General features: G+C 39.9%; 1 protein-coding gene across 1 annotated transcript in view; it reads left to right on the top strand.

Moving 5' to 3' along the window:
• SCML4 (Scm polycomb group protein like 4) overlaps positions 1-27,465 on the top strand; it is a 508,956-nt gene that overhangs the window by 136,249 nt on the left and 345,242 nt on the right. The window contains exon 2 of the mRNA XM_069235446.1: positions 25,929-25,998. Coding sequence (XP_069091547.1) covers positions 25,983-25,998 — 16 coding nt within the window. The 5' untranslated portion in view covers positions 25,929-25,982. The remainder of the gene's footprint in view (positions 1-25,928; positions 25,999-27,465) is intronic.

Raw genomic sequence — 27,465 nt, 5'->3', positions numbered from 1 at the left:
ATTGCTTTACATTATAGTTATATATATATATATATATATATATATATATATATATATATATATATATATGTTCAAATTTTTAAAACGGACAAAAGTTTACCAATCTACAAAATAATTGTTAATTTTCATTTTACAAATAATGATCATTTAACTATTACTTAATTCAGTTGGCATATCCATACTAGCCAAGCAATCCATAACTAAAATGAATACTTATAACACAATTTACATAGTTGTTAAACAATTAATTAACAAATTAATAATTATAAGTAATTATTAATTAATAATTATTTCACTTTCCACCTAAGAACCCTACACATCCAGCAGCCCATACCTCCAATGTAACTAATATAGCTATAATTATTGCACAATTAACACAAATATTGATCAGTTAACTATTTAATTATACAATAATAATTAATATTTTTCAAATGTGACTTAATTAACTTCTGACCCTATACCCCTACAAACCTAGCTGCTTGCAAAAAAAAAAAAATAGCATTACATTATTAATAATCAATTCAATAATTAATAATACCTTATTCATTTATTATTAATTAAAAATTACATAATTAACGTTCCATCCTATACCCCTACAGACCCAGAAACATGCACCTGAAATGTAACAAAAATACATGATTATATTATTTTCATGATTAATAATCAATTAAATAATTAATATTAATTAAAAGTTATTTGTTAATTAATTATTATCTAACTAGACATCTCACCCTATACCCCTACAAACCTAGCAACCCACACTTAAACGTTAACTGAAATAAATGAGTATTGCATAATTTACATAGTTAATAATCAATTAGATAATTATTAATAAATTAAAATCTAATTGTTATTTAATTATTACCTAACTAACTTCCCACCTTATACTTCTACAAACATAGCAACACACACCTAAAGTAAAATTAATTAAATCAGTATTACATAATACACATATTTAACATATATCATAAATCATATTCTTATTTTAAAGTTTTTATTTATGAAAAATTAATTAGTGCTTCATTTCCTTCCCACTCTATCCCCCTACAAACCCAACAACCCACTGTCACACTATAACCTACTGTATTATTAACAATTAAATTAAAAAAATCTAAATCACTGAAAACAGCAAACTATATTTAAAAAAATCGATAACAGTTATACAAACTATAACACATAAAATTATTTTATGAACAAAAACACATGAAAATAATTCAAAAACAATGTTCTTTGTAGCTATATTATTGGAAACAATAGTAACAGCAATGATATTCTTGTTAACAATATTACTTACTTGAAAGAAAGACATTCTTAACAACCATATTTCTGCATCATGATATCTCTGTATCACTATATTGTTTTTCTGATATTTCTGTATTTCGATATTAAAAACTCAATATTTTTTACAAACACCTAGGTGTTAGATTACCTACACTGCATTGAAGACACAAATGGTCACATGACCTCCTGCAGTCAGGGACCTGCTGCAGTTTCCCTTTGAGTGAGTTTTTGAAAAACCCAACCCTTCAGAAACAGTACACCCCAGACTCCATTGTAGACATCGACAGTCATATGACAGCCGGACCACAAACCTTTTTTTTCCAGTCGACACTCTGTTACAGTTTTCTATGCACATGATTTTAATAAACTTGACCCATGAGAACTAGCACAGTGAAGACTCCATTGTGGGCAATAACAATAATGTGACATCACACTCATGGACCTCTCCGTCAATCAGTTTCTCACCCTTTATTTCTCTCAGCATTGTGGTGCATCCTAAGTAAAGACTGGATAAAGATGAAGACATTGCCTAGTTTTTCCTGTTATGGCCACAAAGGTCCTTGGCCCAGTACAACTATCTCTGCAACAGTATTAGCCGCCTCTAGAGGTGAAACAGTAGCATGTGTCGGGTTGTCACACAGTACTAATCATACCCACAGTCTCAGCCGGATCCACGCAATGCACTCAGTCTACTTAAGAACAGCTAGCAGCTCCAACCTTATTCGCATCCCACTGATTACCTCACACCCTTTAACAACAGAAAGTACATTTCACTTCATGCTCATTAATCTGCTCTTAGCAATAATCCACACTCCCAACATTTCCCACTTCATCTACTAACATGATCTTGATGCAGGCTTCACCACTGACACATGGCTCACAACCCCATCCTCACACAATTTAGAAGTATATTTCCCCCACAGGCTACATCATTCAGTGTGCAGACCATAAATACATGTAAGTAGGAGACTTTGCCTTACTCATAGATCCCTATAACATACACCTTTGGTGAATCACTAATAAGCTCTTCAGAGACTTCAACCTTACCAGCAATGCAAGCACAAAATATAAAAAAACACTGCCTCAACTTCACTGGCACTCTAAACAAATGATATCTCCTCACTGAACCAATGCACATCAAAGTCAACATCCTTATCCTCACTTGATCAATGACATAATATCAATGCATGCTATATTGATTCACAAAAATATCAGAAAAAGAATATCATTCACAAAAACATCACTTTCCTATAGTTAACTAATAAAAGCACAAATATTGAGAACCTAAATATCGCTGTTAAAAATATTGATTTTTACTAAAATCCATGACAAAAATATCCAAAACAAAAATATCAGGTCTTTTAGGTAAATCTACATATAGTCAACAATATCGCCTAACACATTATCGACTTCACAAACAACAAAGAGATAGCAGTGGTTGCAAAAGGATCGCTCCACTCCTCACAGTTAAGCAATGTAATAGCAAAACAAGTAGTATAAGGGTTCCATGGGTGACAACACTTTGCTACCAAAAGCATGCTGCAATATTGGGAGAAAACAACAAGACACCACCCAAAACGCAAAGCTGTAGTTCATTGTACCAGGCAAATAATGTCCATAATGAAAGATCTAGACTTGGAGTTCAGTGGGTGAAAAATGCTCTTTAATCCAAGAAGAACAGGCAGCCGGCACTTGTTTCATCACCAATGACTTTTTCAAGGCAATTATTCTGTAAATGCAAACAGTATATGATAACCGGCAAGTTAGTGAAGTGCCACACAGGTCACAAAGTCATCCACAAGCAGAAAATCCAGTGAAAATGTCCCGTAGTGCATCTTAAATCTCTCAAAACTGATGAAAAGGCAAGTTAAGCCTGAAAAGCAGTATCAAAAATCAATTCACCATCACTCTGAAATCATGATAAATTCTCTGTCCATTATTCCAGTATATGTGCACCATGTGTAATAATGCGACTTCATTAGTATAGCCTAAAAGTATATTATAATTACAAAACATTAAAATAACATTTTTTTATGTTAAAGAAAATATGAAAATAAACATTAATATATATATTACAAATATTTTAACTACATCATAATAATTTTACATGACCAAAATAAATATCAAATCAAACCAAAAAGGAAAAATACACCTCAATACATCACAAAATTTATAACAAAAATATGTCCAATAACTATAAATATTTAAACAATATTTACAATAATAACAAATATAAATATAAATATTTATACAAATACATATAATAGAATAAAAATCAAGAACATCAAAATACATATTAAACATTATAAAACAAACATTAACTATTGTTCACCATGAAAGGGTATAACTAAAAAAAATCTAACTAAAAGAAAACTAGCAAATAAAAATAAATCATAAACAAGCTTAACCAATAAAAACACACAAACAGATTCACTAACAATATAAAAGGCACACTGCAATACCCACAGTGGAGAAACTGCAAAGAAGGTGTGCAACATACAGCAAGGACATAAATGTAAGTATAAAATGAGTATCATAATTTTGTATGCCATTACTCCAATTCTAACTATTGGAGGGCCACTACAAAAGATGACATTGTAAGTAATGTAAGGGAACACAACCACCCCCCAAATGTGACAGAAATAGAAGTAAGGCATTCATTGCTAGCTATAGGAGAGGCAAGCACTAGCTCCCAAAAGCCCACAACTTAAATACTAAAATATATACTCCTGAAAATCCCTAAATACATCACAGGCCATCTATCAGCTATTCCTACCTTAAAACACTTAGTTACACAAGCTAAAAAGCCACCAGTGATACCTCTCCGACCCGAGAGATACCCTAACGAATCCTAATAGCAGGTAACTTATTAAAACTAAGCCAGTGTCAAACATGGATGATTGGTGGGAACTTCAAAATGTGCCCTGAACCATTCACTCAGATATACACCATATATTGTGAATATTAAAACACAAATATACCATTAATAAATGCCCCACTACCTAATAAACAAAGTAGCACTTACTACAAACTACTAAACCACATTACAATTAAAACAAACAACTACTGCCCACATAAATTAATAAAAGACTTTGAACAAGCCACGATTCAAACCATTTTGCAACTTTACCCACAAACAGCCATATGAGGCTGTTACTACCATTTTAATCAAAACATATGGAGACACCTCCAACAATGTGCACTAACTATAGAATATGCAACACACAGTCACTATGATTTTGAAATACAATAAATGATTGCACTTGCCTATGTCCCTGTCACAGAGGTGGCTAACCAATACAATGTACTTAAAGAAAGTCCTTTCTACCAACAAAATAAACACAAACTTATCTACCTAATGGATTATTTTAAAGACACTTGGGTTGGCAGACTGCACCACTCTGGACGCCAACCCAAATTCCAAATACCATGGTGGAATGTCTATGACAGCACCATGCCTCAAGAAGTCAAGACCAAAAACGCTGTGGAAAGATGACACAATGCCTTCCACTCTACATTAGGAAGCACCCAGCCTGCACTCTTTAAATGTATAGAAGTCCTAAAGGAACAACAGAGCTACCAGCAACTATGAATTGACCAATCAGTAACCTAAATAAAACATAAAATATCCAAAATAGTTTTTAAATAAATAATAACATATCATTTTTATACAGTAGCCAAAAATATATAAAACTAAAATCTCAAATACGACTTATGAATAAAAGTATCATGTACATTAATTATATTAAAAAATGTTAATCTCACCAGCCTCAAAGCACAACTAAGACTGATCTTCTAAAATGAATTACAATACACACAAAATAATTTCTTGAGGAATAATCACGTAAAATTGACATAATTAATAAATTATAAGATTCCCTACCCAGAACATATCATTTAAATATAACTTACTGCTTTGTAGCTGCAGATCCCCCATTGTATCCAACTACTCCAAAAGCATAATCCAAAAAAAATGGAGAAAATAAATCCAAAAAGCCCAAACAAATGCAAAAATAAAACTATTCCAGTGGAGATCCATGCAATAATCCAAAGTTTACAAGAACAATAAAAACCCACAAAAGTGTTTGAAAAAAGAAACACTCATGAAAACCCAAAAAAGAAAGGAAATCAAAGTAAAAACGATTGATTTACTATAAACCAAAATTGATTTCATAAAAAAAAAAGCAAAATCCAAATGTCAAAAGGACACCTTTGTAATTGAAAACCTGTGAAATAAAACACAATACCCACAAACCCATATCACACCCCACCTCAGGCAACTCGACTAGCTCCCTGTACAGAAGAGATGCCAATTCAAGCTACTGCCCTACACATGCAAGGCTCTATTCAATCAAGAACCCCCCTACATTATCCACCATCTTAACTTTCACCAACCATCGAGAAGACTATGCCCTGTCTCTCTATCACTTACCCACCCCCCACCCATCTACCGAAGCAGAAGTAGCAGATGCACCTTCTCATACATCACAGCAAACACCTGAAACAGCCTCCCTACACAGCTCCGGACCATCATCTCACTTCCGGAATTCTGAAGGGCCCTCAAAATCTGGCTGTTCAGGGAGCTTCTAGTGACTGGATACCTTATTGGGTGATTAGCAGCGTTATATAAATCCTGATTGATTGAAAAAAATAGTAACTTCAAACCTACCATAAACATTACACTTAATCAACACAAAGTACACAACATAACGTAATATACCATAATATATCAATACATTACTAACAGACTCTTTGTAAACCTGACCCAAAACCGCAATGAATAAAACTACAAAAGGTATGACCAATTCTATCAAAAGCCCCAAAACAAGACTATAACTACAATGGGCAAGTACCCCCTACATCAACCTTACCCTCAAAACCCTAAACAAAATCATTTAAAAAAGGTATTTCCTTTTCAGATGAACAGCAGCACCTTTAGGCGACTTACTTTCAGGAAAATAGACTACTAAATGGAAGCTAGCTGTAAAAAATGACTACTAAATGAAACGTAAAAAAGTCTATCCCTCCATAAAAATAATTGGAATTTAACTAAAAAATGTTTGACAAAATGTTCAAAAAAAGTAAAATAAAATTAAAAATTTAACACGTGTAAAAAAGAAGTGTTCTAAAATATGTTAAAAATGTAAAGTATAAATTAAATAGTACTATAAAAAAGTTAGTATTGTTTAATATATAATAAAAAGCTTTGTAAAAATTGCTTTAAATAAGTACTGAAAACAAATGAATTAATGTTTTAATAGTGTAACACAATGGAAATAATACACAAATATTTAAAACATAAAAGGCTATTTAAATACAATTTACATTTTTATTCAAAAATACATTTACATTAAAATATTATTTATATATCACAATGTAAATGTTTTTGCGTCAGTAGAAATGTATATGTTAAAGAATGCAAATATATAAATTAAATAAATATGAAAAAATAAAAACAAATAAAAAAACTTTATTATGTACCTTTATTGTGATCAAATATGTAATTATGGATACTGTATATAAAACGTGCACATCCAACTCCTATGTGGACTATTTTTCAGAAAATCTTGGATACTAATTATATTACATTAACTACTCCTACTTCAAGCAAAATCATTTCAGCAAAGGTGTTCAACACTAGAAGGGTTGGATTTACTATTCCCGCTCCAATCTAAAACATTTTTGGGGAATGTTTTGAACAGTAAAGGGGTTATATTTACTATTCCCACTCCAATCTAAACCATTTTGGTGAAGGTGATTGAATCGGAATTACATTTACTATTTCCACTCCAGTCGAAGCCATTTTGGGGGAGGTTTTGGACACTAATTCCCATTCCCTCTAAGTGCTATTCCCCCTCCAATCTAAACCACTTTGGTGAAGGTTGGTGGACACGAAAGGGGCTACATTTACTATTCTACCCCAGCATAAACCATTTTGGGGAAGGTGTTGGACACTAAAACGGTTATTTTTACTATTCCCACTCCAATCTAACCCATTTTAAGGGCAGTACAGGGCTCTATAGGGGTTACATTTACTATTCCCACTCCAATCCAAACCGATTTAGGGAAGGTGTTGGACACTAAAGTGGTTACTTGTACTATTTCCACTCCAATCTAAACAACGTTGGGAAAGGTGTTGGACACTAAAGGGGTTACATTTACCATTCCCACTCCAACCTAAACAATTTTGGCAAAGGATATGGGCACTAAATAGATTACATTTACTATTCCCACTCCAATCTAAACCGTTTTAGAGAAGGTGTACGACAGTAAAGGAGTTACATTTACTATGCCCACTTCAATCTAAACCATTTAGGAGAAGGTGGAAGACTCTAAAAGGGTGATATATGCTATACATTCTCAATAGTCAAACACATATTTTTTTATAATAATTACAAAAATTACTTATAGCACACCATTATCAATGTCTATATTTAAACACTAACCTATTATGTATTTTTATTATTTACAAAATGCTATAAATTATACATATTTACTAATACAACACATTTTAAATAAATAAAATAAAATACATATATATAAACAAAATACTAAAATTGTGAAATATGTTCACATTATATATATAAAAATAAATATTTAAACATTTAAATAATTGTATAACATATTCAGTGAAAAACAAACACATTTAAATAATGTTTCCAACAACCTATTTTACAACAAATAAATACATGGAGAATAAGTGCATTGATCTCTAAAGTAAGAAGTAATCTTCTTCTTCTTCTCATTTACTATTCCCTCTTCAAGCACTAAGACGATTTTAGTACCCTACTACAAGACCGTTATAGCACTTCGGACGACACTGCTGCTATCTCTATGTGAGTTAAATGGCAGCTGTTATTATTACCAATTTAACGGCATTTCGTTTACCAACCTTGAAAGGATGTAGAGCAGAGAATGGTTTGGTAAGAATGACGATTCTCCAAATATAATGAAATAAGAACCTATATTTCATTAAAAACATTGGGGTTATCCTTATGCTTTAAACCCTTTTAATGCTACTCCTGCAGCACCTTTAAAGACAAACCAACATTAGCATATTCAAAATCTAGAATCAGAACACCACAGAATATAAATAGTCCATTCTTAGTACTCTCTTCCTCTTTTAAAGCTGCTCCTGGTTGAGATAATTGTATCTGTAATGTTGAGTTTCTCTTAAATGGGACTGTTATTATGCTGGAGCTTTTAATTTTCAGAAGCTTTATATTGTTATTTTTTTATTGTGTTTGGTATTATAGATGTTACGTGGTTTTGATTTTAATTATTTGTGCATCATCATATTTGTTTCATTATTAACAGGATTTTCTTAAATGTTCTGGATTTGTGCATATTTACTAATGTATTTTGACAATTGATATGTAGGAGGAATTGGATTTTAATTATTGAGTCAGTGCTTGAAGCGTGTTGACTCAATCTTTGTAGTCACAAGTGCCTGATGTGTGTCAGCTTAATCTATATAGTCACGTGCATTACGTATGACTGTTTATATTGTTTAAGCATGTGCACCCGCAGATTCAGGCATGCTCTGTTGTGCTACTGGAATTCATTCAGGCAATGCAGGTTTTGCCACACTGATTTAATTGCTCACATAGCAGTTACCTGGTTATGCTGTTTTGAGAAAAGCTTTGCCGCACGGGCTAAGGAGTGCGCTGTTATGCCCATAGGTTTTTCATTTAGCCAACGCGGCTTCTGTCACTGGTGCTTGACCTTGCATGTATGGCTACATGGGGGCAGAGTAACAAAATTGTAACAGGACTTCAACTTGCTCAAGTGTCGCGAGTTTTGACAGACATATTGGTTTGGGCATTCAATTAGTGAATAAAAATAATCCTATTTTGGCTTAAATGTTTGAATTTTTATTGTTAAAACAACTGTTTTAATTCAATGGAATAAAAATAGATACAGTTTGTGGAGATTTGTAGATACAACGGAGGACGTTTTTTTGGTAGAAATGTATTAGGATTTTTTTGTAGGTTAAGGTAGAGAAACATTTGTTGTTTGATACGGGAAACAGATTTGGAGCAGGGGAATGCTTCCCAGTCAACTAGTGGTGTTGCGTCTGAAGAAATTATTACAAGGCTGATCCAAAATGAGATGCAGTCTCAGGTTAAGGAGACTTTGGATAAAATAATTATTGAAAGAAAAAAAGAAAAAAGGGGTTTAATGCATAATGGTAGTCTCTGGTCTTGTAATGAAATTGAATTTGTCACCCTTAAGTCACTGCAGAATGTAGCAACCCCTGTTAATTTACAGAGCCATAGTGTTAGTCTGTGCTATTTTGTGCATTTTTGTTTTCTTAAACCAGCGCTACAGATACAATATTATCATTGCCTTTGGGGCTGCAAAAAACATCAGTGAATGAGGCACAAAACTAGATAACAAAACACACACTTGTTACATGGCCAAATTCACCCTCACAGTAATATGGCCCCGGGCCTAGTTTTACTGTGTAGGGCTTGTTGGCTTATAGCAAGCTTTGCTACTCCTCAGTTCTTGTCCACAGACATTGTTTAGTGGCTCTGCATGAAAGGCATTTGAGCCTGCAGTACGTACGCTCCTTAGAGCTCATTAAAATGACCCAAGACCACTGATCCACCGAGACTGTCAGAAGCCAAACCAACAGAGAAGGCTGGAACAGTGGGCCTCTTGGACAAATAAGGTGATTTTATATGATTTGCTACACTCCTTGGGGAAAACTGGGTTGATACGAGATGTATTTAGTGCTGCAGCTTACATGGTACCGGCTGTGATATGACAGGAAGACGGTTTTCTGTCAGTGAGTATCTAAGGTTTGTCTTACGATGAGCAGTGGATCTGAACTGAACTTACTGCATGATCGTCGCCTGTGGAAATAGCACACCTCACTGCGACGCATGAAGCAGCAAGAGGAAGAGGCGCAGATGTTAATAAACACCACACTTGTGCCAACCAGGACCAAACAACATTGAACTGATAGAGGCCGTAGGTTATTATTTCATGTTCAAATCATTAAAATGCAACTACAATTTTGAGATAAGACACTGCAGTTGACATTAGTCTAACATGTAGGGGAGAAGCAAAATGTCATCACACATCATTATTACCAGAGAAACATGAAGAGCATGCAAACAGCATGAAACCACTAGACAACCCTGGCACAGTTTAAGAAAGGTAAACGGATCACAGATAGTTAAATACGAATATAATTAGTACACATCTTACAGTGCAAATACTCGCAGAGGTAGATGTGAACATTTAGAGTGAATTAATGCAGAAGCCCAGAGGGACTAGATCTTATGTCTGAGCCCGGTCACACCCTTCCCGGCTAAAGTAATCCTTTAGACAGTGGCAGCCACCGCAAATGTTAAGGGAGAGTGGAGGAGGAGGAGAGAAGACAGACATATCATTCCGCCATTCCTGCCGCCTCCTGCCACCACGCTCCTCTGCTCCTGATGGTGTCCCTGCATTCACTGGGACACCAGCACAGGCTCCCCAGCAATCCTGGTGTTGCTCTCATACTATATCTATATTTAGGATTGGTCTCAGCAGCTTGGACTGCTGCTCAGACACTGCCCTGGCGCCTGTGCAGATTCTCCAGCCCGGCTGGGCAACACAGCCTGGCTGGAGTAACCTAAGTACGCATGTGTGTTTGGCCAGCCTAAGACGGCCGGCCAAACACAAAAGCACGCTTAGTTGCACACCATACCCCCTCCCCTCGCCCTCTCCCATGGCCCAGCCCGCACCTCTCTCCACTGCTGGCAGAGTCAGCAGATGAAAAATAAAACAATAGTCAACTATTGTTTTATTTTTCATTTGCTGGGTTTCAGCCAGGGGGGCAACACTCCTCCACCATTGTGGAGGAGCCACACCTGCCTTCAGATGCAAGCAACCCCAGTATAGGTCTAAAGCGCTAAACCGCCTTCTGACCTAACATTCCAGTCAGCCTCAACCCCATATCAAATTTTCAAACCAACCATGGTTGAAGAGCATATGGGGCTACTTTAAACATGCTGGTCTTAATTTGTGTTCAACTTTCTGCTACAGGACGTGAGGAGGTCACCGAATAGCACACCTTTCTCTCTATTGGTGCATGTTTTGCTGTGTAAATAGACCATTACCTCTGTAGTATAAATGGATGCCATCAGAGGTAAAAACCTTTGTGGGTTGCCACTGAAACAACCCATGCCTAATTGTTGCGATGGAATATGTTGGATACCGTGCCACAGCAAGCTTAAATCAATAATCCATTGTAGGAAGTTGGCTCTGTATGCACTATTTCAAAGTAAGGAATAGTATGCACAGAGTCCAAGGGTTCCCCTTAGAGGTAAGACAGTGGCAAAAAGAGATAATACTAATGCTCTATTTTGTGGTAGTGTGGTCGAGCAGTAGGCTTATCAAAGGAGTAGTGTTAAGCATTTGTTGTACATACACACAGGCAATAAATGAGGAACACACACTCAGAGACAATTCCAGGCCAAAAGGTTTTTGTATAGAAAAATATATTTTATTTTAAGAACCAAGGGTTCAAATTTTACATGTAATATCTCAAATGAAAGGTATTGCAGGTAAGTACTTTAGGAACTCTGAATAATCACAATAGCATATATACTTTTCAAATAAAACACATATAGCTATTTTAAAACTAGACACAGTGCAATTTTCACAGTTCCTAGGGGAGGTAAGTAATTGTTAGTTCTTGCAGGTAAGTAAACCACCTACGGGGTTCAAGTTTGGGTCCAAGGTAGCCCACCTTTGGGGGTTCAGAGCAACCCCAAAGTTACCACACCAGCAGCTCAGGGCCGGTCAGGTGCAGAGTTCAAAGTGGTGCCCAAAACACATAGGCTTCAATGGAGAAGGGGGTGCCCCGGTTCCAGTCTGCCAGCAGGTAAGTACCCGCGTCTTCGGAGGGCAGACCAGGGGGATTTTGTAGGGCACCGGGGGGGACACAAGTTAGCACAGAAAGTACACCCTCAGCAGCACGGGGGCGGCCGGGTGCAGTGTGCAAACACACGTCGGGTTTTCAATTGGAATCAATGGGAGACCAAGGGGTCTCTTCAGCGATGCAGGCAGGCAAGGGGGGGTCTCCTCGGGGTAGCCACCACCTGGGCAAGGGAGAGGGCCTCCTGGGGGTCACTCCTGCACTGGAGTTCCGATCTTTCAAGTCCTGGGGGCTGCGGGTGCAGGGTCTTTTCCAGGCGTCGGGATCTGGGAGTCAGGCAGTCGCGGTCAGGGGGAGCCTCGGGATTCCCTCTGCAGGCGTCGCTGTGGGGACTCAGGGGGGGCAACTCTGGCTACTCACGGTCTCGTAGTCGCCGGGGAGTCCTCCCTGAAGTGTTTGTTCTCCACAAGTCGAGCCGGGGGCGTCGGGTGCAGAGTTGCAAGTCTCACGCTTCTGGCGGGAACTGCAGTTGTCTTTAAGTTGCTTCTATGGAAACAAAGTTGCAGTCTTGGGTGAACAGGGCCGCTGTTCTCAGGAGTTTCTTGGTCCTTTTAGAGCAGGGCAGTCATCTGAGGATTCAGAGGTCGCTGGTCCTGGGGAAAGCGTCGCTGGAGCAGTTTTCTTCCGAAGGGGGGAGACAGGCCGGTAGAGCTGGGGCCAAAGCAGTTGGTGTCTCCGTCTTCTCTGCAGGGTTTTTCAGCTCAGCAGTCCTCTTCTTCTTAGGTTGCAGGAATCTAAGTTCCTAGGTTCAGGGGAGCCCCTAAATACAGAATTTAGGGGTGTGTTTAGGTCAGGGAGGGTAGTAGCCAATGGCTACTAGCCCTGAGGGTGGCTACACCCTCTTTGTGCCTCCTCCCAAGGGGAGGGGGTCACATTCCTATCCCTATTGGGGGGATCCTCCATCTGCAAGATGGAGGATTCCTAAAAGTCAGAGTCACTTCAGCTCAGGTTGCCTTAGGGGCTGTCCTGACTGGCCAGTGACTCCTCCTTGTTTTTCTCATTATCTCCTCCGGCCTTGCCGCCAAAAGTGGGGCCGTGGCCGGAGGGGGCGGGCAACTCCACTAGTTGGAATGCCCTGTGGTGCTGGAACAAAGGGGGTGAGCCTTTGAGGCTCACCGCCAGGTGTTACAGCTCCTGCAAGGGGGAGGTGATAGCATCTCCACCCAGGGCAGGCTTTGTTACTAGCCACAGAGTGACAAAGGCACTCTCCCCATGTGGCCAGCAACATGTCTCGAGTGTGGCAGGCTGCTAGAACCAGTCAGCCTACACAGGTAGTTGGTTAAGGTTTCAGGGGGCACCTCTAAGGTGCCCTCTGGGGTGTATTTTACAATAAAATGTACACTGGCATCAGTGTGCATTTATTGTGCTGAGAAGTTTGATACCAAACTTCCCAGTTTTCAGTGTAGCCATTATGGTGCTGTGGAGTTCGTGTTTGACAGACTCCCAGACCATATACTCTTATGGCTACCCTGCACTTACAATGTCTAAGGTTTGGCTTAGACACTGTAGGGGCACAGTGCTCATGCACTGGTGCCCTCACCTATGGTATAGTGCACCCTGCCTTAGGGCTGTAAGGCCTGCTAGAGGGGTGACTTATCTATACTGCATAGGCAGTGTGAGGTTGGCATGGCACCCTGAGGGGAGTGCCATGTCGACTTACTCGTTTTGTCCTCACCAGCACACACAAGCTGGCAAGCAGTGTGTCTGTGCTGAGTGAGGGGTCCCCAGGGTGGCATAAGATATGCTGCAGCCCTTAGAGACCTTCCCTGGCATCAGGGCCCTTGGTACCAGGGGTACCAGTTACAAGGGACTTACCTAGATGCCAGGGTGCCAATTGTGTGAAGAAAAGTACAGGTTAGGGAAAGAACAATGGTGCTGGGGCCTGGTTAGCAGGCCTCAGCACACTTTCAATTCAAAACATAGCATCAGCAAAGGCAAAAAGTCAGGGGGTAACCATGCCAAGGAGGCATTTCCTTACATCCATTAACTCCGGTACAACCCTCATGCCCCCTTTTCCAGTCTAAGAAGTCTTACGTGAAATGGGGGAAACACAGTGCTTGAAACAGCTGGATCTTCAATGCCCCATGGCACGAATCTGCTCAGAAGCAAGGTCCAACTTAGCTGCTGGTGTTGCTACAATAATAGCAAGGGAATTAGATTTAAACCCAGCTGTTGGGGCCCATATGTTGAACAATGCTTTTTTGCATACCCTGGAAAACTGATACCAAGTACGTGGAGTTTTTCCCTCATGCACTAAATAATTGGGGGGTGTAAATTGCAGCTAAAGCATGGAAAAACATGTGGCCATGTTCACATGGCATCCTTGGAGACCTGGTGCCTAGACTCCTTTACCTGTTCTGTCAGTTTTAGATCTTAGGAGTTTGACAGACAGGTTGTTATCCTGGAGGATGACTGTGAGTCACGAAGCATTGGTAGGATACCCAGTAAATGTCCCAGTCTGCTTGTGACTGTGGGACACTGGAAATCCAGGTTTGAGCGAGCAAATCTCTTCAACCCCTGCATTGCATTAGACACTAATAAGGACTTTGTGGGTTCCTGAAAACCACTGGGATTTGCAGAAAAGGTGCTAGCACTTAATTGCACCCTCATCGCCCTTGGTGACTTTCTTCCCAGCCTCCGTTGTGGTATGAATCTCAGTACCTTCTCAGTGTTAAAACGCAATAGTCCCTCCCCTGCCATCAGGCCCGAGAGAAAGGACTGCACAGGTTTTTCATAGACCCTCTTCGTTCTTGAAGCAATTGGTGACATAGTCAGATCTAGAAGGTAGCAGCACGTAGACTCAATAGATCCTGTAGGGTGGGAGCTTCACCTGGTCTGCTCCTAGGTGTACGCCCCTGAACTCTGACATCTTCAAACAAGACAAAGCATCAGCAATATTGTTATCAACCCTAGGAACATGTTTTGCAAGAAGCTGGATATTGTTCAGCAGTCAAGACAGCACCTACACTTTTAACAGATGTGAGCACAGAGGTACATTGTGCACTATGATCATTGATACCTGTCACGGCTGAAATGCTGCTAGACCAAAAAAGGTATTTTTCGTGCCTGACAGTGGGGACCTCGAACCCTCAGTGCATCCACACTAGAAAAGAGCTCAAGCAATGTTACATTCTTTGTTAGGCCTCTCACATTCCAGAGTGGCAGCCTACGCTCCATGCACTACTGCCCCCAGATATGGCCTCGTAGCCAATGCTGCCTCCAGCATTGATGTAAAAAGACAGGGCGCTTTTAGAGATGGCTGGCTGAGGCCAAATAAGTGTTACACTGAAAGCCTTCAAAAACTGGACCCCTTCCTCAAGCCCCCCTTCATTTCCCTGGATAGCCTATCGAGATCGTGGTTTGCTTTGGGGCCTGATGTTGCCCATGCCATGTTCTTCGAAAAGGGGTGACCCATAGGAATGGCTCTCAAAGCAAAGCTCATCTTGTCCAATAAGACCTGGAGTTGGTGTATGGTAACCTTGCTGGCACAAAGACAGGAATCCAGAGTTTTCTGAAGTGGAGCAGTTTGTCTTTTGATAGACCTCAAATGCCCCTGACAGAATACATTTCTATTCCAAGGAAGGAAAGCCTTATTATTATGCACTCAATCTCGCCTGCTGCCAAAAAGAGCCCCTAGGCCTTGCACAAATCTATGAAACTTTGCAAATGTCAGGTGCATGCTGGTGAGCTAGGGGGACTCAGGAATTAAAACTATCCTGGTAGTGGACAACGTTGTCAGACCCTGACACATCCCTGGCTGACCACTCAATAATAGAACTGAAGGCTTCAAAGAGGGCTCTGGTAATAGAACACCTCAGGGGTGTGCATTTGTCGACATAAGACTTGTCCCTGAAGGTGAAACCCAGAAATCTGAAATCCTCATATAAAGGTGGCAAAAGAAAAGCTGATTTGCTGTCAGAATTCACCATCAAGTACCCCTTTCCCAATTTCTGTAGTTTTGCTATTGCTTGGTCAAAGGATGTGTATTTCACTGCACAGAGTTCTGGGTACAAATTGCCACTAACAGAGAACCCAGGGGAATATGACAGACTGTGAATCAGACAATATTTACTTGTTTCCTTCTTTTGTAACAATCTCAAAGATGAGCATATGAGAGATGGCAAAGGAGGGTGGAGGTGGGGCTGTCAAAGGGGCCTTCAACCCTACCAAAGGCTAATTCTTTCTCAAGTTTTTTGAAGGGCAGAGGCAACTAACTTCTGATTTCTTGACATAGTACGACTTGCTGTTGCCTTAGAAAGAATACTGAAACCATTGCAGAAGCCAACATAGATTGTATGCACATCTCACACTTGTTTGTCCTTAATAAGTGGGTGTGCCAAGACATGCAATTTAATTGGGAATTAGACTTTTGGAAGGCATGGCTGCTTAGGGCTTAGCAGGTTGCTGCTCTCTCCCCTTGCTAAGGAGACTGTTGATGACAGCATGGGCGGCTCGCTTCCAAAACAGAGTAGGAGTCATGGGGGTGGTGGGCGCCTCTGCATTGATTGTTGCCACTGGAGTGGTGGTGGTGGTAAATTAGAGGGCAGGTGCTGACGCTGGGAATTTGATGTCCAAGCAAGCCATACTAACAGGCCTTGTCTTAAGATTCCTGTCCTGTCGTCTGCTGAGGTTGTGATGCTGAAGAGGGACAGCTGAGGTTGCTTGTACCAGCCAGTTGGATTGACTGGTGGAGCAAGGTTGATGGGGTTGGTGCCCAAAGACACTGACTCAGAGGACTGATGTGAAAAAGGGGGTCCTGGCTCAGCAACATTTACTGGCCATTTTGACTGGGGGCCCTTAAATTGAACATCGAGTTGCACCTTGTGGTGTGATGGGAGTATGACTAATTTTTGCTGCCATAGAATCTGCTTGTTATAGTTAGTCACTCCCCCCAACCGCAGTTGCCATGCATTGTTGCACATTCCCTATGGGAGACAGCTGCGTGTACCAACAATGTTTGCTGCTGTATTGGGCAATGATTCACTTTTCTTGCAGAGCACTTTCCCCATGGGCTTCAGTCCACTACCGGTGGAGCAGGCTACTCTTCACGGGTCAGGCATGTACCTTGCTGGCTCTCCTACTGGGTGTAGAAATGTTTCATGCCATGGTTTCTGGGGGCAGCTCTGATATTTTTGATTGGATCCAGTCCATCCAAAGTGCCTGAAAAGCCTCGAGCAACTTCATTGATCAGCTGAATTTGGTCTTCCTTAGTGGATTCAAGGGAAATGGCGGGGTCTTCAATAGTTTTAGACTTAGCAGGCTGCGAACATTTTCATAGAGCACAAATTAGCTTTGCGCTTGAGAATGACCCCACTTTTAACTTGAGTTATTTTGAAACTGACGCCCAATAGCACCTAGATGAAGCACTAGCGATAGGAGGATCTCTGGAGTTGTGCAGTTAAGCCTGTTAAGTAAAAAAACAGGGCTACCCTCCTCCAGGTGAAAGAGAAAAGTTATGAAACTGAGGCCTAGATTTACAAAACAGTCACAGAACGCATGGCAGCAGCCAAAAATGCTGAGCTGCGTTGTGTGACAGGGAGGGAGCAGGAGAGCATCATATCTAAAGAGATATGGCTTTCTCCTCCCCTCTCCCTAGCACCATCGCAGATTTTAGCTGTTGTGCGCCACGCACACAGCGTTGCACCATCGTGCAAGGGTGTGTGCGTGAGTCCAGCATAGGTTTTGTACTGTAAGATTACCCTTCCAGTACAAATTACTATGCTTAGACAACTTTTAAAATGTTTCCTACTTTGTATGTGTGCTGCACAGTGCAGCACGCATGCAAAGTCGATAAAGAAAGGAGAAATAAAAACATTTTTTACGCCTCCTTTCAAATGTAGTTAACTTTTGGTGAATAACCGTGTCTACTATTGTAAGTTGATAGGGTTCTGTGTTAAAAGGCATGGGTGGTTGCATGGGAACGCCCATATACCACCAATGTAATTCCCCCTTGGCACGAAGTAATGCAAAGCAGTGCTTTGTGCTGCTTTGCATTACTTTTAGGGTACTTTCTAGCACAAAACAAGTTTTGCACTTGAAAGTAAACTTTGGAAAAAAAATTGGTGCTGGCTTGCGTCACTTCTGTGACATGAACTAGCGGAAAATGTTTGTAATTCTGCTCCGCAGCATACTCGCTAACATGGAATACCTTCATGCTCCTGTAGCTTAGAAGGGGTCTCTGCTGTAACACCAGAGGAACTGTAGGGAAGATAGGCCCGAACAGGCCCGAGATAACAGGCCTGGAATTAGCACATACATGAAATGGATAGCAACGGTAAGTGTAGGTAACTTAACCACTAGAGAGACGGCTGACCCTTTACATGGCAAATTTACCTCAAGACAGGGGCGCCCTAATGCCCTAAAAGGGAAACAGCAAAGGAACGTTAAAACACGGTACACAACCCATCCAAACAGTAACAGACGTGCAAATAAAAAAACACAGTATAAAAACATAAGAATTACCTAATAATCTTCCTTGTAGCTTTATCGAACGCGACTTTAGCCAAGGGCTTCAGAGCACTTCAAAAGAGAAACCGAATCACAGCACTGACTGGAAAGTAAAAAGTCTGACATGATCGAATCGGCGTGCTAGGGTTGTGAAGTAATGCCTGAAGCCCAGACCTCACTGCTAGGGCACATCACCTCTCACATAAGCAGAATATGGATTACATTTGTTTAAACATAGCGAGCTGAGAAAAACCCTGTAAACTGCCAACAATGCATGAAAATAATAAATACAATTAAGAACTTCACAAATTGACAAGTGCTTTAGACATAAGGGAAAAAATATATATTTCTTTTCCATCATGCCCATGGGCAAGTAAAGGTGGTACGTCTCCTCAGAACTGGCTAAAGCCCCCTGTGACAGGCTAACATGCTGAACACAGGTGAACAACTTGATTGCAGCTGATTCACAATACTGCAATTCACGCTGAGGTCTTAAAGAGTACTGAAGTCCTTACACCAAGCATGAGGCCCCGGGAGTGTGCATTAATTAATTTCATTTCTTTCGATGGATGTCTAGGACAAATATTGTCAGTGACAACTCAACTTTTACAATATGCCAAAAGAACTGAAAATGCAGTTAAAGTGACAGTGTTGGTCCGATATCTCAGAACATTGCTGTCATTTCAATTCTTTTTTATATTTTTGAAAAAAAGGAAGCGTACATGGAATACGCAACAAGAAACCTATGTATCCCCAGACAAGGACGGTCTCTCCCTGAGTCGTCTGTCTCTGATTGGCTGACTCTCTCCATTTGCATTACGGGTAATGAGAATCTCCAGACTATGGCAGGCTGCCGCTCCCTGAGTCCCCTGTCTCTGATTGGCTGGCTCTCTCGATTGGAGCTAAGGGTAACGAGAATGCTCAGCACTGTCCCCATAGAGCTGTGAGCTGGAGCCTGCATTTATATCCAGTCAAGCAACACGTGCTGATGCTTTGCACAGGCTTTGTTTCCTGCAGTGTTATTGTTTTGTTAATCATATTCTTTCTCAGTTCGTTAAGTCAGTGAAGGTTACTGACCCCACCCCAACCTGTGACGAGCTGGGAGAGGTTGGGGTGAATCCGGCTTCCCTGGTGATTGGCATTCGGCCCAAGGCACTGCTTCTGGCTGGTGCAGTGGGAAGCATCAGACTGCTGCTCGTTCACACTGCCTGACCTTTGCTCAAAGCAGGGGTACCCGTGTTTGCCTTTTTTAAATATGTGTCTTGTATAATGATAGTGTATACCTAAAAATGGAAACATACAAAAGGAAAGGTGATCCCCAATGCCCATAAAAATGAGGCACCACTGGTGGGTGCCAAACATAGGCCCTTAAGAAAGCAACCACTAATGCAATGGTTCTGGTTAGCCCTTACGATGACCCACCTCATGATCACAGTAGTCCTGCAAGTAACTACCACATCCATTTCACCATTATCAGAGGTGCAATTGGTAGTTCGCAAAATTATGATTTACCTCTTTAGATATTGAGATATTGCAAAAGATATTACAGCATCTGATGATAGAATACAATGACAAATATAGTAATGCGTTTGGCCCTTATTTGACTCACATCAGGCACCAAGACTACCTATAGCTGACGATATAAGGTTTGAAATTCCAGACTGGTCATGATGAGTTCTGCAGACTGCCTTCTCCTGCAGCCTGCAACAACTCTTCATTTGTTCTGAAGTACGTTGTTTGTAGAGTAAAGAGTAAAGCAAACTCTAGATCACAGTTAGATCTTTGAGATTGCTGCTTGCACACGGAGTGTGATGGGTCAATATTCATGTTTATGTGCATCCATAACAATGTTGAATATACTCTCCCTGCGTAAAAAGCCTACCCAACATCGTACTGTTCTACTAGGAGAAATATGACTGTATGCCTGTATGCTGCCGCAAAGCAGCACATGCTTCATTATGAGTGTCCCGGTTAAGTAAACCTCCCAGAGTTACCAATACCAGTGACATCAGAAACTCTGGGGGTCCAATAAAGGGGGTTACAAATGGGACCCTGAGGCGAACACTGGTAATGAGGTAATACTCAGGGACTTTGTACGTCTGATCCCAATCGCCATGGTCATTTCTCATTCTTCCCCAATATTCCGCTTAGAGGCTTTTAGCAGTGGAAATCATTGGATGAAATACATCACACTCCATTTGGAGCTTTAAGGCACTAGTAATTAGCTTTTAATTAGCTGTTTGCATCCATGACACAACATGTATATGTTGACTCATACGTCTTTGGTGGGTGGGCAGTGTATAGGGGAGGTGATACCTTGATCTCTCAATGCCCATGCCTTGATATATATTTTTGTATCCATCAAACACATCGACCTTGGGTATCTAGGCTTTGGGAAAGGCCATAGTTTTGTGGGCTAGGGCATATAGGTCATGAGCCAGGACTCCGAATTTAGGCCATTGGTACCACTCGGGGAGATGGGTTCTAACGTGATTTTTTTGCAAGGTATGGATGCCTAGGGGTGGAAAATATGTGATAACAAGTCATTATGCTTTGTGTTTTGTCTGATATTATTGGATTAGCAACCATAGCCGAAAAAAGAATGGTTTTCATATTTTTGATAAATAGCATACAAATTCAACATAATATGTGGAAAACGAAATCTAATTCCATCAGATTGGTTACATTCAATATAATTTAAAAATAATTATGATTATTAATTGTAATAATAACAATATAGTCCTTAAAATAATAACATTTAAATTTCATTGTATTTCTCATAGATTGATATAGATTATATGCATAATTTTCACTTACAATTTCAAATAATGGTAATTGTCACATTTTAAATAGGCAATGTATGTCATGACTGAACATAAGCACAGTTTTATCATTCACATTCGTCACCATCATCGTCTTCTTCATTCTCTGCGTCTGTTTGATTTTTACAGACAGGAAGTCTGCACATCAGTGCACCTGAGGTAATTTAGACAGCAGACACATGTTAGCAGTTTGCAGTTCCTAATGCAGCTGCAAGCTAGTAGATCTAACCCAGCCTGAAGTGCTGGCTGCCCCTCCATCCAGTCCACTACCACTTACACTGCTCCCTCGTGTTTTTCCAAATTCCACCCTCTCCCAATTGGACTAGGTGTCTGTGAATCATTCAGAAGACATCTCTATCTTATACCGACATGATCATTTGTTTGTTCAGCATGTTTCTTCAAACAGTCCCTGCAGGGTGGAAGGTGATGACTGTCTATCTCACCCTTCTTTGTGCAGAATAGCTGATATCTCAAGTCATTCACATGATGAACTGATAATTTTAGTGCATACAGCAAGCCCGAGAATTGCTGCAATTTGTTCTTTAGAGAGATCCCATTCATCTCCAAGCTGCAAAAATGTTTCCTGTGTATGTCTGTTGGCAGACAGGATTTTGAATGCACCTACTTTTCCTTTTCCTACAAATGCACTTACTGTGTCACATTCGGTAAACGTATTGAGACCTATCATAGCTTGACAAACATTTTCACCAAGAGTTGAAGCTATTTTCCCAATGTCAAGCACTCACATGCGTATTTTAGTACCATATTTCAGAAACAATTTAGCCATGATTCTGTCATGGAATCCCAAACACATAATAAACACATCAGTGTCATCTGAGTTTATCAATACTTCCTCATAACCCTCATTAACAGTGTGTGCAGCATGCAGCAACAAACAACCATCTGCTTCTTCGTGTGTACTGTTGAGATCGGGCACTTCATGGCTCCCTTCAGATGTGTTTTTGTAGCATTTATCTTCACAGTTCACGAACATTGTTTTATCCTCAGGTTTTACAAAATTCCCTGGTTTCCTCCATTCGTTAACAAGAAATGTGATGAGAGTTGTTTTATTCCTTACGTGGCTTAGGAATCTCCTCCACTGTCTGGCAATCAGGAAAGATGAGATGCTTTGTAACTGGTGGCCAAGTTCTTCCCCTCTGATTGTCCTTTTGCTGTTCTTATTAGACGTCTCATTCTATGTATCAAACACAACAGTGATTCTTTTACTCCTATTTCCTTCCTGCAATGCCGTGGACAAGGCAGACATAGCCACCTCACCAAAGTTTGATTCCTCTCCTTTTGCTCTCTGAACAGTAACCATACCATAGTTTTTCTGCAAGTATGTTGCTAAAACAGCTATGTCTTTCGCAAAGGACCGTCTGGAGTTGCTAAAACCCATGGTAAAGGTCCTAAGGGATCAGAGAGTACATCCGCCATTTGAAGGTTCCGATTCAGTGCTGTGACAATGATTTGACCAAATAGTGCTTTGTCTGCTTTCATGATGATTGTCCTGCCATTGCTGTTCACTACCTTCTTCTTGGAAATGTTAGTGAAGGTTTTTAGTTTGTTCATTTTCATTGGGTCATAAAACTTCCTAATAAGTGGATTATTCTCAAGTTGCTCAAATTTGAAGTCTTTATAGCACTGTTCACCTATTTCATGTGCCTTCATTATGTCAAATACTATGTCTTGAGATGCCTTTTTTGCTGTGGAGAGATGAATGAGATCATGTGCCCCAACAAATGGGTTTATCCAGCTTTGAACCAGATTAACAGCTCTCGTAACAATATATTCGTCTTTTTCAATTTGTGACTTATGTAGGTCTGCGTGAGTAAGATCTGATCTGTTGTTGTGAACCATTTCCCTTATCTGACCCAAAAAGGTGCTTCTGTCTTCAGCCTCATATATCTTTTCACAGCACCCGCCTTGAGGTTGAACTTTGTTATACCACCCGGAGTCTGTGTGCCTTTGTTGACTGTTACCTCCTTTGCTTGATCAACAGGAATTCGCCCAAATGGATTAACATCTGACATTTGAACTAAAAAGCATCTTTTGATGAAGTTGTGGTGTATCTCTGGATGTTTCACTGCAAGTAATGTCATTTCGTCATAGTATACAGGGAAGATATCTAACATAGTTTATCCTGTCATACGCAAAACACCATGCAATCATGGAACGTTTGGCGGTAAGATGCAAACGCCAACTTCCTTCTTGAGCAACACACAGCAGAGCCAGCAAGACATTTTCAACAATATCCACATATGACATCCAAAATGCAGAGAGATCTCCATTGTCATGACAAAGATGTTCCAGGAATACATACCAAAGTTGTTTTACTTCGGCAAAGGCAGCATTCTGCAAGACATTGTCCCATCTCTGTTGGCATAGGTCTTTTGCAAAGACATTAACTTCCTGAATGAAGGAGCATACTACTTGAATGTTCTCTTCATAATTCTTCTCCACCCAGAGGATGAATTCCAACCAAGTGATTCTCATCATAGCTTCACACATGCACTTGTGTACTCGAACTGCACGATTGTGCATATGACCTTATAGTACTGATGATATTGATCCTTCTGCTATCATGTCTGCTTCTATGCAAAGATTCAGAAGGCTGGCATCTTGAAAGCATTTACCAAGAATGGACATCAATTGCAAATGGCATGAAAGGTGCCCATTCTAAGAATGATTATGTTGTACTTTGCTTTATGCTTCCACACAATCTCAGTTGCTTTTGCATAGAGAGCTTGATCCATGACTACAACAATTTTCGCCAAATGCTGTGATTCCCTTATCAGCTCTGACTGTTTCAAAAGTTCGGAAACAGTCATCAACTCAGTTGGAGGGGGCAAGTAGCCAATGAAATCCTGTGACACACCAACTAGGTCTCTAATACTGATGTTAAATCCTGTCCAACTAAGGTAATCAGGGACTGTAAGTGAATCTTTATCAATGTCTGATGGATGATATGGCCATGGTGTTGATGTCAAGTTTGTTTTAATCATTGTTCTTATGCGCGATGATGTTTGATCAATGATCTTGTTCATGTCTGTTGCATCCACCTTTAAAATTGATAATTCTCTTTTCAAACTTTGGTTTTCTGTTACAACGTCCTTTAACATGACACTATCAGTTTGGGCCAATAATTTTCCTTGGTTATCTGGGAATATGTGGAGGCTGTCACCTAACTCAGAGTCCAATTTTCGTCTAATATGCTTCTTGGTTGATTCATCTATTGCCTGTGTTGCTCTGCGTGTCATGTGGGTTTCAAGCCTCTCAGTGAGAGTCATCACACTTATTACCTCTTTGTTAGGAATAATAACAGTTCTAATGTATTGAAATAGTTCATCATATGCCTCATCTCTCATATGTTTGCAGTGATCATGAGTTTGAATGCTAGATGCATGATCTTCCTCCTTTACTTTAACCCCTGTATAGTTCCTAGAACAAGATGCATTATAATGGGCTTCTGCAGCCACTATGTCCCTACTACAAACTGTTAAGATCTTTGAATCACAATTAATGGCTGCACACTCTCAAAGCCTTTTGTCAACTCTAAGCTCTGTGGCATTGATCAATTTCTAATGTGTTGATGTTCCTTTGTAGCATTTTATCTTTCTACAAAACATACATTCTTCATCAATCACATTTGACTTTAAAGATGCTCTTCTGTTTAAGCATTTACTCGTGCGGTCACAGCTTTTTGCTAATTAGCCGGTAAATCTCTCTCTTTATAGTAAATAGGCACCTGCAATTCCTGTGGTAAAATACTTGGGGGACTATGTTGCTTTCTACATTTCTTACAATGTCTAACAGTGGGATGCGATTCCTTACTTGAGCTGCCTCTAACAAAGTTTTCCATGATGAGTAGTCCTGTGGGCTTGTCAGCGTAACTCCATGTTGGACATTTGACCATAAATGAATTAGACACTGGGGATCAGAGGGACGGGATGTGCTTGTTTCAGTCTCCTTCATGATGCTACACGATCATTCACCACCAGCTCTGGAAAAAGAAATGAATTAAAAAAATTATAAATTTTACTTGGTGTATTTAATATAATCATAATTACTATTATAATCATTATCAATGTATATAATCACATTTACTGTAATTCTACTTTTTAATTATACAATTCACAATAATAAAATTATGGAAAAATGTCCAATTACATCAATTTATCTTGGGAATGGAGTGGTAACTCACAAAAGGCAAAGGGTTATGACTTGCTATAATCTAGGAGTCCATACCTTACCAATAAATCATATAAGAACCCATCCTCCCAAGTGGTACCAATAACATGTTTGGCTCAAGGCCTAATAGCAGATTGGGCATCAATGGTGGCATAGCAGAGCATGGTGTAAGTGTATGTTTGCATGCAGACATGTTTGTGAATATAAATACGTTGGTCACTTTTTAAATGGCTATATCTTTTCCCCACTAGGTGAACTATCATCTGTATACCTATGAGGGTCTTCTCCAACTCTATCACCAGCTGATGACCTTGGCAAGATGTAAGTAGATCTCTTCAATATTGTTGGTCAAAGTTGCAGGTTGATTTTTCCTGCAGTAGGCACGTGGTGTGCTTTGCCTGATCTTCTGACACTACAGCAACACTATGGGATCATTGCAATAAGGGCCTGACCTTAGCAGTAGAAAAGACATTGGTCGGGTTTGAGTTGCTTCCTACCGTTATGGTTTGAAAGCCAAGTAATAAGTGTGACAAGATGGATGTGATAGCAACTACGACCTGCACAAGGTGGAAAATAGCATATCATCTAGAGATGAATAGACATAATTTCCATCTTTTACCTATAGAGCTAAAATCATTTCTTATCCCCATTGTTGGAGCAGTCTGCAGTAAAATTACTGAACAAATTATATTTTGAACTGCTGGGTGACCAATTCCTGGAGGGATCCTTCATTCGTTTACAAACATTTAAAAACAAAGGGGGATACAATGTATTACCAATATAGATGTATCCCCGAATACGACATGAGGCCAAATCAGGACTCCCAGACTTTCCTAACCTTCCAACACAGCTAGAGGTTATAACTAAAATGATTCAAAGAAAAGACATAGTGGGACTGATTTCATAGCTACATAAGGAGATCTTATTCACAAGGGCTTTCACATTTTACGGTGCTAAATGGGAATGGTAACTCGAATTTGGGAGAGAAATCACTGACATGTTTTGGCTGTATTGCTGTGCACTGCTGTAGACATAAACCTCTACATTTTAAGTTTTTACACCTGGTTTACTGTCCCCTTCACCAAATTGCTTGCTTTTCGCCAGGAAGTGTAGTAAAATTTAAGAAGTGTAAGGCAATAAATGCAGGTTTTTTTGCATAAACAATTGAGCTGCTTCACAATGGCTACATACTGGGGGAAGATTATTAATATAGTAAACAAAATGTTGGAAGTCAAGATATTCCCCACACCAGAGATAGCTTTATTGAGATTCACAGCTGCTATACCAGCTGGATTCTGAGGCTTACATCTATGGCCCCACCTCTAGCAAAGAGACAAGTGGCGGCATGCAGGATGAGCCCTAGAGCACCCACAGTTAAAGTATGGCTGAAGAATATTTGTTGGACCTAGCCCTCTGTTCTGCTCTGCCTCAGACTTAGAGGAAACGAAATGAAAGGAATGCAAAGAATGCAGCACTCTTAGTCTGGGTAATGAATTTATTAAGGCACTTCCCAAGTTTCATGAACAAAATGTGAGCTTTTATTTCAAATTTAGTAACGCACATGCAATTCTAAAAATAATCACAGCAGTAGAATAATATTTGATCACAGAAACAAAGAAAATGCAATACTCCAACAATGAATATAATATATGTATGTATATATAGTGACTACGTATTCATGCATGCACACCACAAAGCAAAAAATAAGAATTAAAAATGCATCACCATGGGGCTTGACACCGGCTTCATCCCTTTGCCTGGCAACTTCAGGTCGTGGAACCCTGGACA

Source organism: Pleurodeles waltl, chromosome 5 (assembly GCF_031143425.1).
Source record: "Pleurodeles waltl isolate 20211129_DDA chromosome 5, aPleWal1.hap1.20221129, whole genome shotgun sequence".
Lineage (NCBI taxonomy): Eukaryota > Metazoa > Chordata > Amphibia > Caudata > Salamandridae > Pleurodeles > Pleurodeles waltl.
This window is presented reverse-complemented; position numbering and strand designations above follow the sequence as displayed.